The 19,429-nt window shown below is 43.9% G+C and overlaps 1 protein-coding gene across 1 annotated transcript; it reads right to left on the bottom strand.

Annotated features, from left to right (window-relative positions):
* Window positions 1–1,269: 1,269 nt before the first annotated feature.
* Window positions 1,270–19,096, bottom strand: LOC104378880 (protein mono-ADP-ribosyltransferase PARP12). The gene is made up of 12 exons (XM_086611170.1): window positions 18,783–19,096; window positions 17,399–17,534; window positions 16,019–16,313; window positions 14,933–15,031; window positions 13,619–13,742; window positions 10,696–10,891; window positions 9,970–10,090; window positions 8,330–8,426; window positions 7,274–7,352; window positions 5,833–5,963; window positions 4,967–5,118; window positions 1,270–4,125 (listed from the first exon to the last, which is right to left on the bottom strand). Exons 1-12 carry the CDS (start codon window positions 19,094–19,096, stop codon window positions 3,851–3,853), a joined length of 2,019 nt encoding a protein of 672 aa, XP_086467296.1. The 3' UTR covers window positions 1,270–3,850.
* Between the last annotated feature and the right edge of the window lie 333 nt (window positions 19,097–19,429).

Here is a 19,429-nt window from a genome sequence, read left to right as displayed (position 1 = left end):
AGAAGCCCTGAAACTGCAATCCCAGAAGAGAGTTAGTGTTTCCTGGCCAACACTCATCTATATACTGAGCATGACATTGCATGATATGGAATATTCCATTGACCAATTTGGGCCTAAGCCAGTGACTGTGGGTCCATTGCTCTGGCTATGCGCCCTCCCAGCTTCTTCTGCACCTGCACAGTAGCAAAGCATGGGAAGTTGAAAAGTCCTTGATTTCATAGCAACAACTAAAATCATCAGTATGTTATCAACATTCTTCTCATACCAAATCCGAAACACAGTGCTCTTCTAGCTACCGAGAAGAAAATTAACTCTATCCAGCCAAAACCAGGACAAACAGCTGTCCCTCCTGGATTTTGTGTTAGAAGTACTCCAAGAAAAGCAGCATTTCTACAACTCCCGCTTGCCCTTTGACTCGAAGGCAGCTCTGAGCAATGGTTTCTAAGAAGCAAAGTGCAAGTCTTCTCCAAGCCAAGCAGCACTGAGCACACCACCGTAGCTGCTACGTGCCATCCACCTAAGCAATTCTTACTCACCACCCCTCCTTCGCCAGGCTGCAGGTATCTGAACTGGGTAGTCTACTGCCACCACTTATAGGCAGGATTTTGACACATCTTATAAAATCTATGCAGGATATCATGACAAACCCAATTACAAGTAAAACTCATTAAATGGTGGTGTGGTTGACCTCGGCTGGCTGCCAGACCCCTACCCAGCTCAGCAGGTTGGGTAGGGGCAGGGGTTCATAAACCACAGTGCTCCATACCGCACTACTGGCATAGCAACATTGTTTGGCTTCTGCTAGGCATCTGTCTTCCAGGATGGACCTGTTATCAAAAAAAAGGAACAACCTTCACAGCTTACCTTTCTCCTCACATGGTGCAGGACTGAGAGATTATTACTGTTCCTGCTCACTTTCTTGTCTTAAGTAGCCAAGAGATATCCTCCTCACTCAGAAAAGAGGTTTGATATTAATTTTTGTCTAAAGTTCAGATTTAACACAAACGACTCTTTCATCTGTTCATTTCCAAATGCAATCTAAACAGCTGTAGAGGAAGTCTACTGTTAACAGCAGCTTCAAGAGAGTTTCCAACAACTCCAAGTTGTAGTGAAACATGTTGCTTTTGAGAGATAAAACCTTGCAAGGAATTTAGTTGTTTGAATATCTGTTTATTTACTACACACAAGGAAGCTACCACCGCAGTTTCAAAAGTGGGAAACATAGCAACTGGTTTTTATATGTTAATGGAGAAATAACAGATGACAAAATAATACAACCAGCCATTTTATTGCAGTTATTTTACTTACATACACACACACACGCACATCCCCTCCAAGAATTAAGTTCAAGGTGTTAAAAATATTACTAGCCATCACAAACATTATTAAAAAATAAATTTTCCATGAAAAATTGTTTGTTTCTGTTTTCTGGCAAAAGATTAGCATGACTTTAGCTATCTTAGTTTTTCGCAGAAATACTGGTTATGCTCAGAGGAAGAAAGGCTTACTACTAGTATTTTCATTTGCCATGAATGTGTAGATGAACATGCTTTTTGTTCTGGCAGAAAAATCTTAAGTCTGCACAGGTGTGAAAGCTTTCATACGTAAAGATATCCTCAATGAATGCAGTATTTGCCAACAAGCACATCTGCTAACACGAGACTGATCATGTATGTTCTATTACCAATCTTTCAAAAGAAAGAATGCAGTCAACTTCCTTTGCCACATCCTGTGTTTTACTGGGTTTAAACACAAATAGGAGCGTATTTAGATATCATGCTGCTAAATTTACAGTTCCTATAAAAAGGAGTTCTGCACAGCCCTACTCAAGCTAATCATGGCTAAGCTCCTGCTTCACACTGCTGAAATAACAGAGTTACCCAGTGTACCCCTGTCAATCATCATCCAGAGGAATTAAAAAGAAGTGCTTCTAGAGTACAGGTAGAGATGAACTTTCTTTGGTCTTACACAAAGTATATCTTAAGGCTTTTGCAGTACACTAAAGCTAACAAGTACTCATTTAGGAGCATTAAAGCTGTGATAAAGTATCTGTCTATGCATCAGCAACTTTAATCTCAAGAAATACTTGACAGTTCAAGTTTTTTTATTATCTGCATACATGTATGCTGACTGCTCAACACTAATAACACATCTTTTACTGGGAACAATTAAATAGTCAACTTAATCTTCATATTTTTATATGTTTCAGCTCTATGGCTGAAGACCACTCCCCAGGCAAACGTTTTTCCTGCAGGAAAGTCCAAAGACACCTTGATTACACAGGTAACCAGTGTCTCTCCTGCAACCAAAGGGGCAGTACACCTAATGAGAGGCAGTCACTTACTGTCCTTCCCAACAGCTGTAAAAGAATCAAAGTTACTCTACAGAAACAGGGTATTGCTAATCAAGTGGTGCAAACAGTGTATTTTACTCCTAAGTACGACATTCTTAAACGACAGGGTGAGTTGCCGCCTCCTCTTCCCCCGGCACCTGCCAGCACTTGTAGGCATTTGTAGGCACAGTGAAAGTAATGAAATACTTGTGTTCTCACAGACCTGAAATACAGCATTTATTTGATAGAGTAAGTCAACTGAGTAGCACAGCACCAAGCAACCCTTGGTATGCTTCATGTCTTTGGTACTTGTTTTAAATGAGAAAAATCAACAAGTGAAAATAAGTCTGTTCCTTTTCAACAAGCAAGTTTAATTTTTGAGGCTTTCTTGGTGAAGCTTAAGTAGGAACAAAAACCAATGCTGCTAAGAATTTATGCAATGAGTTGAGCACAGAGAAATTGTACAGTCTCATTTGCAAGCACTTGAATGTCTACTGTTACAGGAGACAAAATATTTTAAAAAGCAGATTTTATCAAATTCTGAGTTAAAAGATAGATAGGAGTGTCATGGTTAAACTCCAGTTGGCAACTAAGCCCCACGCAGCCGCTCACTCACTCCTCCCTGGTGGGATAAGGAGAGAACTGGAAGGGTAAAAGTGAGAAAACTCACAGGTTGAGATAAAGACAGTTCAATAGGGAAAGCAAACCAAGGAATTCGTTCACTACTTCCCATGGCCAGGCAGGTGTTCGGCCATCTCCAGGAAAGCAGGGCTCCATCACATGTAACGATTACTTGGGAAGACAAAGGCCATCGCTCCAAACATACCCCTTTCCTTCTTCTTCCCCCACCTTTATATGCTGAGCATGACGTCATATGGTATGGAACATCCCTTTGGTCAGTTGGGGTCAGCTGTCCCAGCCGTGTCCCCTCCCAGCTTCTTCTGCACCCCCCACCTACTCACTGGTGGGGTGGACGAGAAGCAGCAAAGGCCTTGACTCTGTATAAGCGCTGCTCAGCAATAACGAAGACATCCCTGTGTTATCAACACTATTTCCAGCACAAATCCAAAACATAGCCCCATACTAGCTACTATGAAGAAAATTAACTCTGTCCCAGCCAAAAGCAGCACAAGGAGACAGCCTCTGACCAACAAGCACATGTATAGATCTATCCTGCAACAATTATAACTAAATATTGATTAAACTTAGCAGTCATAGCCAATCCTCATGTTATAAATTTATTAGATGAATTCACTGAAGGTTACAAAAGTCTCTAGTAATGCAGGTGAACACGATACCTGCTAAAGAACAGGAGACAGACACAGGATTTTAAGAATTCTAAAACATCCTTTGTGTCTTTCTACCCATGGTTTTCTATTGCACAGAAAGGACAGAGAACAAACATTTCTGAACACTCAGCTACCCAATTACAAAACTTCTAAAACCCATTTTTTCTCTCTTAAGCCAATACTAGAAAAACATTTCTATCAGCTAAAATAACAATGACAAGTTTTGCTGCTATAGCATTTTTGCCAATGCCTGATCAACATATTCTATGAGATACTCTGGATAAATCTGCTGCTTCTCAAAGATGACAAAGATAGAAGGGTTTGAAAAGCTATTCACACAACTGTCGTAGAAGTTTTGGTTGTCCTTCAAGGGAGGCCGAACATAAGAAGAATTACCAAGAGTGAACTCCCCCACCAACACCCGTGCCAGAAACATGGTCTTGGTGCATGAGTCTTCCCTGCAGTAGTTGTCAGAATAAGATGCATCCCTTGCAAAATAGCTTCCTGCAGAAAGAGACATCAAGACAGAGTTCATTAGACACCAAAATTGCAGGGAAGGAAGTGATACAACGTGAAAGTGAATTCATAAGCAAATCCATTAAGCAGCTCATGAACAGCCTTTCCAAAGCCTTCATTTGTCCTGTATGTCCTTCTTAGAGAAGATGACCACTATGTATTACCTACACCTTTATTTTTCACAGCACACACGTTAAAAAGCCACACAAATAATGTTTCAAATGTTACAAGATTTCTCAAAAAGATTTCCTCCTGGCCCTAGCAGTCCACCTTCCCCAACTTCTTCTCCTGACAGAGGGTACTAATATTCATAAACATACTTCTGAGAGTTACAAAGTATTCAGTCGGATGGGTGGCTAGTCAGCCAGCCAGCCAGCCTCCCTCCCTCTCGGCTTTTACACTTGGTATGTTGATCCCTTCTTGTACACCAGACAATGTAAAGGAATATAATTTGCTGACAAGGCAAAACATCTGTAACCAGGATAGCATTTACGTTCCTAGGAAAAAAAAACAATAGTGCCACGTTGCCTTCCTGTAGGAGCTTGGAGAAACTGAAATAGAAGTAAGCATGGACTCTAGGAGAAACCATCCCTAGAACTGGCCTCTCCTAAGCTTCTTCTCTTGCAAGGACAGAGTGGAACAGAACGATCAGGCCTTTCAACATGTCTTAGCTCCAAATAATCATTGCCAAAGTCAGCTATGCTTTCCACATCATCACAGAGATAAGTCCTAGATCGGCTCAGTGCCCTCTTTTTAACTTTACACCTCTGGAGTAACCACTGAGAATTTTTTAGCAAGTCTAGGGTCAATGAAACAGCTGAAAAATAACCTTTGCCGTAGACTGTCCCATGAAGGCCACAGATCCTCCAGTCAAAGTTTTGCTGACAGATGGCATCAATGTATTTTTTACTGGTCCCATGAAACAAAAATCGCTCATCCGCAGTCTTTCCCCCGTTGCTCTTCTGCATTTGTTCCTTCTGCCTGCAACAAGAAGCAGTGTCTTTGCAGTTCCACAGTGGTTGTACCTAGACAGGTTCCAGCCATACTAGCATTCAGAGACAACTTTACACAAAGAATACATTCTGAAAATCCTTACATTCAGGCCTTAACTTTGGGCATACAGGTTATTTTGCTGCCTAGCTGGGTACAAACATGTTTTCATTATACACAAATGTCCCCAGATATTTAATAACAAGAATGTTTTGTTTCATTCACTGCCTATTAGGAGAGGGGGAGGAATCTTAGTATTTTACTTTTTTCTAAACATAGGAGTTCATGTTAAGGCTTTTCCTCACTGAGTTTTGAATTTAGTTTTGAAGGCTGTTTCAGTTTTGACCAGCTACAAACCAGTGTTTGTGCCAGATGTGACTGATTACCAGCTTCAAGACTTCAATGGAAGGCAGCTGTCCTGGAAAGGTCTGGCAGAAGTCAGAACCACGTACTCAAGAGCAAGGATTCCTCCCACAGAGCTCATCTGACTATTCTAAGCTCTGTCTATGTCTTGACTCGGTTTTGGTTTTGTCAGCATCTCTTCATCTACTTGTTGATTCTGGCTAAGTATTTCAGTGGGCGAGTGGAGGCAGATTCTTAAACGCAGCTGCATTTCAGGAACGTGTGTGTCTATCTTTAGCATAAAGCTAACTGCAGGGACAACAAACTTCACACACACATACCAGAGCAGTATTTTACACATACCATTGATACAGTTCCCAGAGAGATGGGTTCTGAACTCTACGAATGCTCCTGATAACTGTTTTGGGCATTGTGCGTTGAAAGTCCACCTTGACTTTCTTGTACTCTTCAGAAGAAGTGTCAAGCTCAATCAGCTGTAAAGAAAAGTCTAAAAAGTTACTCTCATCTTTTAGAAACCATAACAAAGCCACCCTACCTAGTACACTATTCAGACCTTTAAAGTCTTTTCTGTGAAGCAGAGGTATGATCAGCAAAAATGCTTTTGGAAAAAAGGCAGATTAGAGATCCCTGCTCTGTAAAAGTGAGCTCTTACCTAGAGAACATTAACTCCTGGGGTTTAAGACACCCCAGTTTTCTCTTACACGACATTAAAGGAGCCGCATGCTTTTGTGCAGCCACCCAGCCCCTTTTAATATTTGGGTCAAGATCCTTTTGCATGTATTTATATTAAACAGTACCTAAATACATAGAAGAAATGACCACATAAGGAAAAAAAAAACGGAGAATTTATGTTGCAGCAAATCAAAGAGTACCTCTACACCCATGCTTTTTAAATCTCTACAGTTTATACTGCCTACAGCCAGTGAATGCAAACTGCATTGCCTGTTATGTTTTTAGATAAATTGAAAAGGCTTTATTCGTTCAAACATTTTAGGAAAGAGGAAGGACACACTGCCAAAAATCAGTTCCTGAAAGCAAGCAAAGTCTTCTACTTGCGTGTTTTCCCTAGGAACATCAAGACTGTCAACATTAGCCTCCCCTATTTGTTATTGACAATTTCTTGAGGATTTATATTTTGCAAGTTAAGAATTTTCAAGCTTCATATAAGATGATCTTTTCTGTAGGTATAATTACTAGAGTTGACCAAGGTGGTGGTGGAGACAGGCAGGAAGCCAGTAAAGGTAAATCATGCAGATATTAACTGGGTGTACTACAAAGGTAAACAAGTTCCCTCCACTGGAGTTATGGTACATTTTAATAAACAATGCCAGCCTGAACTCTGCTGATTTCAGCCATGCTCCATAGATGTACAACAGTCTACTCATACACTGCTCAGGGAATGGCTGCCCTGAAGTTCAGAGGCTTGATTTATCTCTAATGCTTCAGCACATGTAGGACTTCAAAGCTACATATCTTGGGCATCAGTAACAATCTTGCTAATACAGCATAAACTTCAGGCAAATTTGCCAAGGAAAGGGAGAAATAGCAGCAGTGAAAGTCAATATTGCCATGGTTATACTGCCATCATTTGTTAGTTTAAATGTGGGTGTAGTTTCACCTCTAGGTCTGCCCAGTGTGGTATCAGGCTCAAACGTATGAACACCTCTGCATTACATTACATAAGAAACAGTCATCTACAAAGGCACAAGAAACACTGAACTTGTGATGTAACAAATCTATATGCAACAAAACTGATGGACAGAGAAAACAAGAAGCTCCAAACCTTGAATCCCAGTTCAGGCAGGGCAGATTTATCCCAGTGAGTTGGAATGCCCTTAAACTCTTCTGTATGTTTAAAGCCCCTGTACATTACAAGACATTACAAATAGGTAACTAAACCAAACCAAATCCCTACATTTTATGTACATATGATACTAAACATTTTTGCCAAGTTTAGGGAGAATATAGGCAACTAGCATATTCAGAAATATTTCAAAATTGTCTTTTCAGTTCAGTACACGAAAATATTTGTTCCAAATCATCACGTTAAGTTATGGCAGGAAGCAAGATGCCAAATGAGGAAAGAAAAATAATGACTTATACACTGAAATAAACATGAAAGTAGTTCTCTTTTAGTTGCAGAGAGTTGAATGTATACATAAAAGCCCTGCTACATTAGGGTAGATAACTAAAAGTGTGTCTGGTATCATATCAGTAGATACAGCCCTCCCCTCTACTTCCACCCCAATTTTAATTAGAGTGTTTAACTGCTCTTTCCTGTGTCGTTTAAGCAAGCACTGTACTCTACAAGGGAACACGTGAACACAGTTGGCTATTACATGCAATTATATAAAACTTCTCCCCTTGCAGACTCCCACCTTTTGCTCCACCTGTAACAACTACTACTTTCCTCTCAGACTGTCTGGTTGTTCTCAGAAGAACTGTTTCTCAGCTTGTACTTAGCTTTGAAAATTACTGATCTCAGATGTCAGACAGGGCTAGTATGCCTAAATGTTACTGCTTCCATCTGTACCAGCCGCTCTAATCAGCAGCTCCCTACAACACCGCTACATGTTGCATTACTTTCTATGCTTCCACACTTTCTGTGGCCAAGCCCAAGCTTCCTTCACCCCCAAGGTTCTCAAGTTGCTTGAAATCTGTTGGCCAGGCTGCAACACTGTCCTGGCTAGACGTTGCTGCAGGAAAGGTACGTCGCTTCCCCCCCGCCATTTCCTTTACGCTTGCCTTAACAGCTATTCCACCTTATTTACACCCTTGGAAGACACTGCGTTCACAATGCACTAAATCCATCACCTCAGAATGAGCAGTTGCAGTTTACCTTGCTCTTGTCTTTTCTACCTCCGTCTGCGAGACAAATTTAGGTCTTCTACAAATCTCTCTCTCTGTTGTGTAGCGAAGGTTTCTCTGAATCATGGCTGGGGGAGAAAAAAAAAAACACAAACCACCAACTCTGAACAATCAGAAAGCTGTTTTAGAAAGCCTTCACACTGCAGCAAAACCTGCCACTAAGTTGTTTTGTCAACAATGTTGATGAAAAGGCCCTGAGCTTTTTTTCTTGCTACCCAAAGGGACGTCAGAGCACGATGTGGAACCCACATCTATCTGTATAAATCACCAAGAACGATTTCAGTTTCCGTTTTGCTCTTAACTTTAGAAGGAACGATAGACACTGGTAGCTATTTTCCCTTCATTGTTTTATCAGCCACACTTAAGGATCATTGTAAACTCAGTATCTACTTTTTCTCCATGGATTGCATCCCCTCTTTCTCATTTTGCCATCAAGATAGTATTTTCCTACATGTAGTTGTAGATTTCAAACACTATAAATGCAACCTAACAGCTATCACAGGCCGCTCATTTTTGTTCACTATCAGCAGAAACAAATCACAGACACCTGAATTTTAGAGGCATTTTTTCTGGATGCTGGAACCTCTGCAGCTACAGCCACATCATACTAGTAACTAAGGAGTCAGTAGCAGTCAGGAGAACAAGGCGCCATTTTCAGAAAGCGATACACGGGAAGAAAACAAACAAAATCTCTTGGCACCACTAAGCCTAGAAACGAAGTTTTGGAAGACACCTATATTGCTTATATTTGCCTAAGTTACTAAAATAACCTAAATCTTAGAGGGACTGATTTACTATGGAATTTTCCCGTCTAAGCCAGACAAGTTCCCCCAGCCTACAGAGAAGATTACAGCACTGCTTTCAATTGAATCACAAACAACATATCACATGCCCTTTCTGCTTCATTTGTTTGGGTTTTTTTCCATGCAGAATGACATAGTAATGAAGAACTAGATCAAAGGCAACTACATCAAAATGACAGTCTAGGCAGGCAGGCCAATTCCCACCACCATTCCCCACGATTTTTGAAAAGGGTACCTGGAAAGGCAACAGCTCATAGAGGACAGTGCCATCACAAGTGGCTTAGATTTCCTGAACTCTTGGGAAACACATCTTCCTACTTTGACATAGTCAAGGTACTTCCTCAGCCTTTCCAGACAGGCAGAGCTATGAAAAGAAAATAGCTACATAAATCTTGCAATGCTAAGGATTGTCTGGACCCTATACCTTCCTCAAGTATTCGTTCTTCTGCAAGCCAGTGATTAAAGCAGACCAGAAGCTGGCTTGCCAAGTCTTCCAGAAGTTTCTCACCATTTATGTTGGTGCTAGCATCAATGGTAATGTCACACTTGGACTTGCTGGCAGACATTTTGAAACCTTGCACAAGAACTTCTCAAAAATAAAAGGTTTGGAGGAATATGAATGCCACTTTGCTTATGTGAACAGCTCTTATCATGAGAACTTTGATAGGAGCTCTGCTCCTGTAAGCACTGCAATTCAAAGTTAAAATTTCTCTCTGCTATCTCCTGTAGTAATGTAGTTTAAAACTACAAAAGACCTGGGAGACATAAAAAAAAAAAACAAACCAAAAAACAAGCAAATGGAACCTACCTCCAAAATTGAGTTCATATTCATGTCTTCCAGCTTTGAAGTTCAGCTTTGGAGAAACTTTGGCTATATAAGCCTTCTCCAGGTCATCACTGGAGACAGTGGCAGCTGCATGATCATCATCCTGTCAGGTCAAAATCAGAGAAAAAAAGATTCTTCTGGTCTATTATATACCAGCAAGTTTAAAAACCAACAACTGTCATATGGTATGGTGGCTGCAGTATGTATCAGCTTTTGGGCATGACAGTAGCTATCAGGCAAAAGCCACACATTAAGCAGCTGAAACTGCCCCTAAACCAAAGCAAGCAGTGTTACAAAGCCTAAACTTACACGGCAAAGTGCATGCTGTGAACACTACTACTGAGACCACACATTTACCAACTAGACCTTTGCCAAGATGCACAGAGTGCTACTGGAACCTCAGAAAAGGAAGTTTTAGTCAGGAGCAATGAAAAGAATGTATTAATGTGATCCTATCTGACATGACTCACTGAATAAGTATCTGTCAATAATATCTGTGACTCACCAGTGAGCACTCCCCTACCTGAACCAATCAAATTGACAGGGAAAACATCCCACTAGGCTCCTCAAGTCCATCTGTACAGTATGAGTGAGAGGGAGGGAGAGGATGACAAAAGAGGGAGAGGATATAAACACTGTGTACTTTTCAGTGGTTCTGCACTTCTAACACAGAGTTGAGAATCTCTCCATTTCTCCACACTTACTTACTTTTTTCCCATACTCCTGCCACAGGCCATATTCATCTTTCCAGTACCAGATCCATTCTGTTGTAAGAATGAAGTGAGGGGGCTTGGTCACAGAGGAAGCTGTAGAAAGACGTCTAACCTTTGCAAACCCACAGCGCATGTTTAGAAAACAGATATATGACAAGACAGAGCCATCTTCAGTAACACCGTTTCTAAATCTATTAAAAAGAGAAAAAACATCAGAACTGTTTGTGAACACATAGGTTCAGAAGCCCACCACAAATTTGCAAACCAAGTGTCCTCCTTTAGCTGTGAGTTAATTTTCTTCCTAGTAGCTGGTATAGTGCTGTGTTTTGGATTTAGGATGAGAATAATATTGATAACGCACTGACGTTTTAGTTGTTGCTAAGCAATGTTTACACGAAGTCAAGGACTTCTCAGCTTCATGCACTGCTCTGCCAGTGAGGAGGCTGGAGGTGCACAAGAAGCTGGGAGGGGACACAGCCAGGACAGCTGACCCAAAGTGGCCAAAGGGATATTCCACACCATATGGCATCAGCCTGAATAAAACTGGGGGGAGTTGGCCGGAGGTTGGCAGATGCTGCTTGGGAACTGGCTGGGCATAGGTCAGTGGGTGGTGAGCAAGTGCATTGTGCATCACTTGTTTTATATATTCTTTTATTGTTATTATTATTACTTTGTCTTCCTTTTCTGTCCTACTAAACTGTCTTTATCTCAGCCTACGAGCTTTAGCTTTACTTTTTTTTTTTTTTTTCAATTTTCTCCCCCACTCCACTGTGGGGGGAATGAGCAAATGGTTGTGTGGTGTTTAGCAGCCTGTCAGGTTAAACCGCAACATTAAGTCAACGCCACTCAAAAGCAGAAAACAGACCCGCATTTTCCACAACACTCCCAGCTCTATCTTGCATTTGTACATATTTTGCATTACAGTGTTACCTCTCACAATGGTTCCATGGGCAGCAACCATTACCAGCTTGTAAATTAGCGAGTTACAAAAGATGAACAGAAACAGTGGGAAACGTACACTGCCTTCTTGCTAACCAACTATATTCTAAAGAGAACTCTGTCATAACTTAAGCATGGCTGCAAAGAGCCTCTAACGCAACGTGAGAGGGACAGGTAAATTCTCCAGCATGGAACACAGCATACTGGCATGAGCCCCTTTCAATGCTCTCTTTGTGCTACATAACCAGTTCCAAACTCTTAAACATATCTACTATATGGACTGGGGGAAAAGGGGGAGGAAGGAGCAAATCTCGCGTTACCTTTCCATCTGCCAGCTCAAAAGGTGAAAGAGAAGGTTACTTCTAATCATGGGGTAAAGCTGTGCATTGGCAAGCTCTAACCAAGGACAGATTCCCACAAGTACTTGTGACAAAAATCACCATTCTCTGCAGTTTTCCAGCCACTCTTAGTGATGATTAAGACTTCCTATGGTAGCAGCAGCAGGAAGTATTTACACATTTTTTTCCACAGCAAAGAATACTAGAGTCTACAGGTCAGTCACATAAAATAACCATGGTGGACTGACCTTAGCCAGCAACCAAGTACCCATACAGCTGCTTGCTTTCTCCCTCTCCCTTCCCCTGCACGACAGAGGGTAGAAAATAAGAAGGGCAAAATTGAGAAAAGTTATGGGTCAATATAAAGGCAGTTCAGTAGGTGAAGAAGGGGAGGGAGGAGGTATAAATAAAGAAACGAACAAATAAATGTAGCAAAGCAAATCGCTCACCACCTCCCCAGGCAATGTAATGCCCAGCCAGCCTCCAAACAGCAGCCACCTTGGTAACTAAAAATCCAACTCTCTTCTTCCTCTGCCCCAGGTTTTACTGCTGAACATGATGTTTTATGGTATGGGAGATCCCTTCAGTCAGTTAAGGTCAGCTGTCCTAGCTGATACTCTCCCAACCCCTTGCCAACCCCCAGCCTACCCACTGCATAAGAGCAGGGCAAACCAAGAGAAAGAGAAAGCCTTGACTCTGGGCAAGCACTGCTCTGCAACATCTAAAACACTGGTGCATTGTCAGCACTGCTTCAGTCACAAATGCAGAACACAGCACTACACACGCTGCTACGAAGAAAGTTAACTCCATCCCAACGTGTCCTGGTTTAAGCTGGATAATTTTCTTCTTAGTAGCTAGAATAGCGCTATGTTTTGGATTTAGTATGGGATTTGGTATGAGAAAACAGTTGATAATATACTGATGTTTTCTAGTTGTTGCTAAGAAATCAAGGACTTTTCAACTTCCCATGCTTTGCTAGCGTGCAGGTGCACAAGAAGCTGGGAGGGAGCACAGCCTGAGCAACAGACCCAAACTGGGCAACAAGATATTCCATATCATGCAACGTCATGTTCAGTATATAGATAAGGGTTGGTCAGGAAGCGCTGTCTCTCTCTCTCTCTTTTGGAATTGTGGTTTCAGGATTTCTCTCCTCCAGGATTGCTAGTTGGGGACGGCTGGTCATTGGTCAGCAGGTGGCGAGCAATTGTACTATGCATCACTTGCTTGCATATTCTATTATTATTATTACCATCATCTCCTATTTTATTTGAATTATTACACTGTTCTTATCTCAACCCATGAGACTCCTTACCTCTACCCGTCTGATTCTGTCCCCCCATCCCACGAGGGGAGAGTAAACAAACGGCTGCATGGTGTTTGGCTACCTATCAAGTTAAAAACACAACAGTGTCCAACCCAGTATGGTAACCCAGAGGGTCCTATATGGACTCCAGGTATAAGTAAGTCATAACAGATCAGATCTCCGGCAACAGTAGATCAGCAAAATGAGGTCAGTAGAAGAATACCGAATGAAGCTACTTATGTAGTGACTGCAACAGAATCGTAGCAATTTATAGCCACTAAGGGTCTGGTCCAATATAGCAAACTCCAAAAATTATTAAATTTTGTAAGAGTTTATACCTGGTGTTCTTGGGGTCACAATATGCTTCTTCTATTTCTTCCATATTCTTCAAGTCTTTCCAGGTATTACCATCAGAGATCTGCCATCTATATGGCAAGTGAAAATGAATTCTGATACACTTGTCTATAAAAGTTTAAAAATAAAAAGAGATGTTATTATTCTTACAGACTATGAGAAAATCTCCAACATTTCAGGGCTGTACACCTAGCTGTACGCATAGCTATGGAAAGCTATGGAACCATTACAAGCAGCAATGCAGAGTTTTTCAATGTGAGCAAGCAAAACTTAATTTTTGAGCTTCGGCAGAAGTTCAGTTTCTGTACCTACTAGATTCTCTTTGTGCATCAAAACTGCTAGCAGCAGCTCAGTGGTGAAGCACCATTCTGTCTTCTCAGTTTCAGAGACAAAAATTTACAATGAATCGAGATCGCAAGCTCGTACGAGGCTATTATTTCACATATAACAGACTCAAGCATCTATCTATGCTTAACCACTTAGTCCCAAAGTGATATTACCGAGGGAAAAAAAAAACAAAAACACAACAGTGCTTAGTTTTAGGATAGGAGGTAGCTCATTTAGGGACTTCAAGAAGTCTCTAAGGGTCCAGGCCTCACCAGGAACAACAGTAGTGGCAGCAGCAGCCCAGGTATTGCAAGTGTTACTCAGAAATCATTTGAAGAGTCAGTATGCAGTCACTCCTCAACAGGAGTGAAGATCACATCACCAGTACACATATGCATAAACTTGAAGCTAGCTTTCATACTAGAGGAACAGGCAACTTTATGGGGAAAGTCAAGGAAACCGCACCACGAAGTTCAGAGGAGAAGATGTGCAGTACATCAGGGAGCTGCTACAGGTCAAGGACATCAAGAAGGAAAAGGATGACAAAAGGACAAGAAAGCTGGCACAGTAGCCTTTTTTCTGGACAAGCTGGAACATTTTGAAAGTGAGACAGCTCAGAAAGATGGCACAGAAGAGTGTTAACAGCAACAGGGAAGAATGCAGAATTCAGAGCATCTTTTGTAGCTATTTGGAAGTGGAACTCCTATCCTTCAGCAATCTCTTAGGCAAACACAGATAGAAGAGCCAATCTCCAACACAGGCGGATATCATAGGTTTCAGGGTAAAACAAAACAGCTCCTTTGTTTGGTATACCAGGTTGGTCAAATGCTTTCCTACCAGCAGCCAAGATTACAACAAGATTTAACTAAAGAAAAGCAGCACAAGCTCTGAAGTTTCCCCTTTCTGTGAAAGATGCCTATTACTTTATGAGAAAAGGAAAATACGTGGGACTTGCTACAATCAGAACCTACCTTTAAAGCCACAACTTCTGTACAGATGATATAAACATATCTGTTCCAATTCACCATCATTTGTAGTTGAGGACTCTCGGCTAGAGCTGTGTTTTCTCTCTAGAGTAGGGAATTATAAGCCTTATTAATACACTTGAGAGGGCTCGTTGAAACAAAAAGTGCACCCATGGGCAGGAAAGATGCCTAAAACCAGTGTTTATAACTATGTAACTGCATTCTGCTCCAGAAAGACACTGAAGTCTTTGATAACCTTGTACACTCGAGCCCTATTCCTTTATCCATCCTTTCTGAACTTGACTTTCCTGCAACTGCTAAGTTCCTCAGATACAGTTTTCACCTAGCACCACAACATACAAATAGAATCCAATGCCTTTATATTTCTAGATGGACTTGAGTTAATCGTGCATTCCACATAGCTGATCACATTGCCAGCTATAAAATCTGAAGTCTCAAAGTTTGATACTTCTGTAAATTAAAGCACACCTAAGGAAACAAAGAAGAGAAGGAACTTAAGGGACAGCAGCAGAGATGAACACACACATTTGGATTTTCCATTCTGTTATCCTTTTCTTTCCTGCTAAATTATACTTAACTTATAATTCAAATGAACTTCAAAAGAAAAGAACAAACAAAATGTTACGTCTCTGAGAAGTAACTAGGATAGTGCTGTCTGAATTTTTGTGCTAGACAATCACTACATTAAAGAAAAAAAATGGATGAAGTAGATTATAATCACACAAGTAAACGACATCCCTATTCTTAAATTGGTCTCTACCCTTGTTTGCACCTCTTACCAAGAAAAAATGCATAGATCTCCCTATTTCTGGTTCCTGTTAAATTTGGGGTTAGAAAAGCATAAGATTTTTATAAACATCAAGCACTTCGTTTCTCAGGAACCCTAATGCCTTGAAATTCACTTCACTTGTCAAGACACAAATCTCTGTCAATGAGTTAGGTGCAAGGCATCTCCTAAAAACGACATCAAGATGTGAATTCACTTTTCGTTTTCTTAATGACATCTGTGAGACCGTTACATTCACTATAGCGACTTTTCTTCTGATGTTTCCAAAAGTTGGTATCATTTACCTTTGCATGGTGAAGACTTGGCATCTTCGGTATCATACTTGTTCCTGTTGCCATTTTTTATGTCATGCATATTCCTATAAATGGAGGGTAGCTGCTCAATAATGTTTGAGCTCATTCCCTGTCTCTCCAGTTTCTCGTAACATTCTGACTTTAGTAAGTCATGGGATCGCTTGCAGCTGCTGCCAAATCTGCACTGTCCCCACAAAAAGTGCTGGCAAACATGCAGTTTGGTGCAGATCTTTTTATAGGTACAAGATCCATAAGGTCCATCACCTTTGTTATAATGCAAGCAGACCTTGGATAGAGGGGAAAAAAAAAAAAGAATTTAAAGTACAATGTGCTCATATAGACTGTTTGAATTCACGATTGTTAAATTTTTACAGCTATGTGTTTACATTTGCATTTAAAAGACTTCTACAAGTTTCTTCTTTCTTCTTGTTTTCCAAATGATTACTTGATAGTTTTTCCTTTTCCCTGGTAAGGCCTAGAAAGATCTTTCAACAGACAACACCATCTTACAGAAATTCTCAAGCAGATGGGATTTTGTTCTAAGTAACACAAATAAACGTAGGATAGTGCATTTTATTGTGTCACTATCCAAACTCTTCGGTTTTCTGTTTTCGGAACAGTGAACTTTTTTGAGCTGAATTTGATGGTAAGAGGGGTACTGGATCTGGCTGGGATGGAGTTAACTTTCTTCATGGCAGACCATACCACGCTACGTTTTGGATTTGTGACCAAAACAATGCTGATAACACATCAATGTTTCAGCTACTGCTGAGCAGTGCTTGCACAGTGTCAAGGCTTTCTCTCTTTCTCCACTCTGGTCCCCGCACTCCATGTAGGTGGGCAAGAAGCTGGGAGAGGACACAACTGGGACAGCAAGCCCAAACTGGCCAAAGGGATATTCCATGCTATATGCATTATATGCTATATGCATGGCATTCATGCTCTAAAATAAATTTTTTAAAAAAAGGAGGGGGGAGAGGTGGGTCCTTCTCACAAAGTGGCCCTTGCTCAGAGACTTGCTGGGTATCAGTCTGCTTGTGGGGGATAGTGACTAACTTCCTTTGCAAGGCTTGTTGCAGTACATCTTTCCTCCACTGTCTTTATCCCCACCCACAAGTTTTGTCTCTTTTGTTCTTCTTGTTTTCTCTCACCAGTCCTGCTGGGGACAAGGAGAGAGGGCTGTGCAAGTGCTTAGCTGCCAGCTAGGGTCAACCCACCACAGACGAGAACAGAGGATGCAGATTTAAAGTTCTGGATTCGCGTTACACCAACTAAACTGACACTTTAACACTTCCATCCAGTATCAAGCCTCTTCCACTTTGTGACACTCGCTGAAACACAAGGCTAAGAAACTGTCATGCTGCTACTCACCTCTGGTAAGAGGGAAGGGTCATTTTGAAGCAGAAGCTGGCGAAGTTCATCACTGTTTAAATTCTCAAGGCCATATTGTTTTAGAACACAGAGATTGTGGTCTGAGTGGAAGTTGTGAACAAACCTGCATTCCTTCCTACAAGTTAAGAAACCCGAGTGTGAAATGAGTGTAACAGACTAGCGCTATTTTGCTACCCCATTGGTATTGCACTACGTAGTTTAAAAAGCACACCAAACTAGCTAGTTTCAGAAAAATCTGTAGCCTCCTTTACAAAGTAATTATGTGATTTGATAAGCAGACTACATAATTACTCTGAGGATAATTGCCACACTATTTCTGATTTACAGTCATTATAGCATTAGCACAGCCTGACGATACCGGCCTTTGTGACCTGCGGCTCACAACCACACCTAAGAAAAACGCTGGAGTACCGCGCTCCCTCCCCCTCCAACCGCGAAGCACATTCCCCCGCTCCACGAAGCGCTCAGATTTTCTGCGTGTGGCAGCGTGTGCGGGGGGGATGCGGAGGGGCAAAGCCTTCCCCTTCCCACGGGCGCTGCGGGGGGGATGCGGAGGGGCAAAGCCTTCCCCTTCCCACGGGCGCTGCGGGGGGGATGCGGAGGGGCAAAGCCTTCCCCTTCCCACGGGCGCTGCGGAGGGGGTAGGCGGCGGAAGTCCGGCGGTGAGCTGGGGCGAAGTGTTGCGAACCAAAGTCTGTGAAACAATTACCTGCGTCTCTCTGCTTCGGGTGAAAAAAAAAAAGGGGGGGGAGGGAGGAGGGGGGGGAGGGAGGAGGGGGGGAGGGAAGGAGCATTTCCGACACGGAACGGGCAGCGAGGCCTTTCCTGAAGCCTCTTTCACCGACGGGAGCACGCCGAGCCCAAGGCCGGTCCCCCGGGCCGAGCCGGTCCCCCGGGCCGAAGCTCTCCGCCCACAGCGGGACAAGCGGAAGCGGTCGCAGCCGCCCCCACTTCCCCCCCCCCGCCCCGGTGCCACCACAGCTCCTGAAAGTAACAGACTTTTCTCTCCAAACCGCTCATCTTTCCCACAAACGCGCCCGGTGAGCGCTACCAGCGGAAACAGGGCAGCCGGCCCCGCCGCAGGGCACGGCCGGCGCCGCCTCGCCACCCCCCGAGGCCGGGGAAGGGACCGACCGTGGCGGGGAAGGGAGGCCGCCGAGGCCCGGAAGGGAAAGCGGGCTCCGCGGACGTGGGCCGGGCCCGGGGGCCAGGAGCAGCACACAAGCGCCGGGCAAACGGCCCCCCGCAGGGCCCAGCCCCGCCTGCCCGCCCCCGGCCCGGGCAGCGCTGCTCGGGTCCCCGCCGGCAGCGCCGGGCGGACAGGCGGCGGTGGAGGCGCCGCGGGCCGCCCCCCGCCCCTTACCTCGCCTGCTGGTTGCGGCAGAGCCCCTTCAGGTGGTACTTGCAGAGGTGCAGCCGCCCGCACTGCCCCTCGCAGCCCGCGCCGTGCTCCTGGCACAGCCGGACGGGGCTGGTGGCCACCACCACCACCGCCCCCGCCGCCGCCCCCGCCGCCTCGCCGGGCCGCCGCACCAGCGTGAACCGCTCCGCGTCCTGCAGCACCGGCGCCAGCCGCTCCGCCGTGGGCCGGCCCGGCAGCCGCCGCTGGAGCTCACTCTGCTCCAGGCAGCCGCCGCTGGCGCACAGCACCCGCAGCGCTTGCGCGGCTAGCGCCATGGCCGCGGCACGGCTGCCTTCCCCGGCCGCGGCCGGGCAGCCCCGCCTCGGCGCGCCCCACCCGCCGGGAACGGGGAAACGAAAACGAAAGCGGCGGCGCCGGGAACCGGCAGGTGGTGGCCGGGCCGCGGGCACGGCCGCCCCGGGGCGGGGTGGGGGCGGAGCGGGGCGCGTTGCCACGCTGCCCCGTCCCGCTGTCGTGGCTTGTTCCCGGCTCGGGGCGGCAGCTGCCCGTCACCGCCCGGGGCTGGGCCGCCCTGAGGTGCCGTTTGTGGTGCGGGTTTGTTTCAGCCTGACTGCGGGGAAGCGGTGAGGCGTGTGCAGTGCTGCTGC

The sequence above is a fragment of the Tauraco erythrolophus genome, chromosome 4 (assembly GCF_009769465.1).
Source record: "Tauraco erythrolophus isolate bTauEry1 chromosome 4, bTauEry1.pri, whole genome shotgun sequence".
NCBI classification, from domain to species: domain Eukaryota; kingdom Metazoa; phylum Chordata; class Aves; order Musophagiformes; family Musophagidae; genus Tauraco; species Tauraco erythrolophus.
The sequence above is the reverse complement of the archived record's forward strand: the minus strand, read 5'-3'. Positions and strand labels throughout refer to the sequence as shown.

What these genes read in the sequence shown, in the direction of transcription:
- LOC104378880 (XM_086611170.1), bottom strand. Translation starts at nt 19,096, where the DNA reads ATGGCGCTAGCCGCGCAAGCGCTGCGGGTGCTGTGCGCCAGCGGCGGC. An exon ending in ATATGAACTCAATTTTGGAG is followed by an intron (nt 8,427 to 9,969) that starts GTAGGTTCCATT and finishes TTTCTCCCCCAG; the next exon opens with CCATGATTCAGAGAAACCTT. An exon ending in TGGGACAGTCTACGGCAAAG is followed by an intron (nt 4,126 to 4,966) that starts GTTATTTTTCAG and finishes CTCTTTCTGCAG; the next exon opens with GAAGCTATTTTGCAAGGGAT.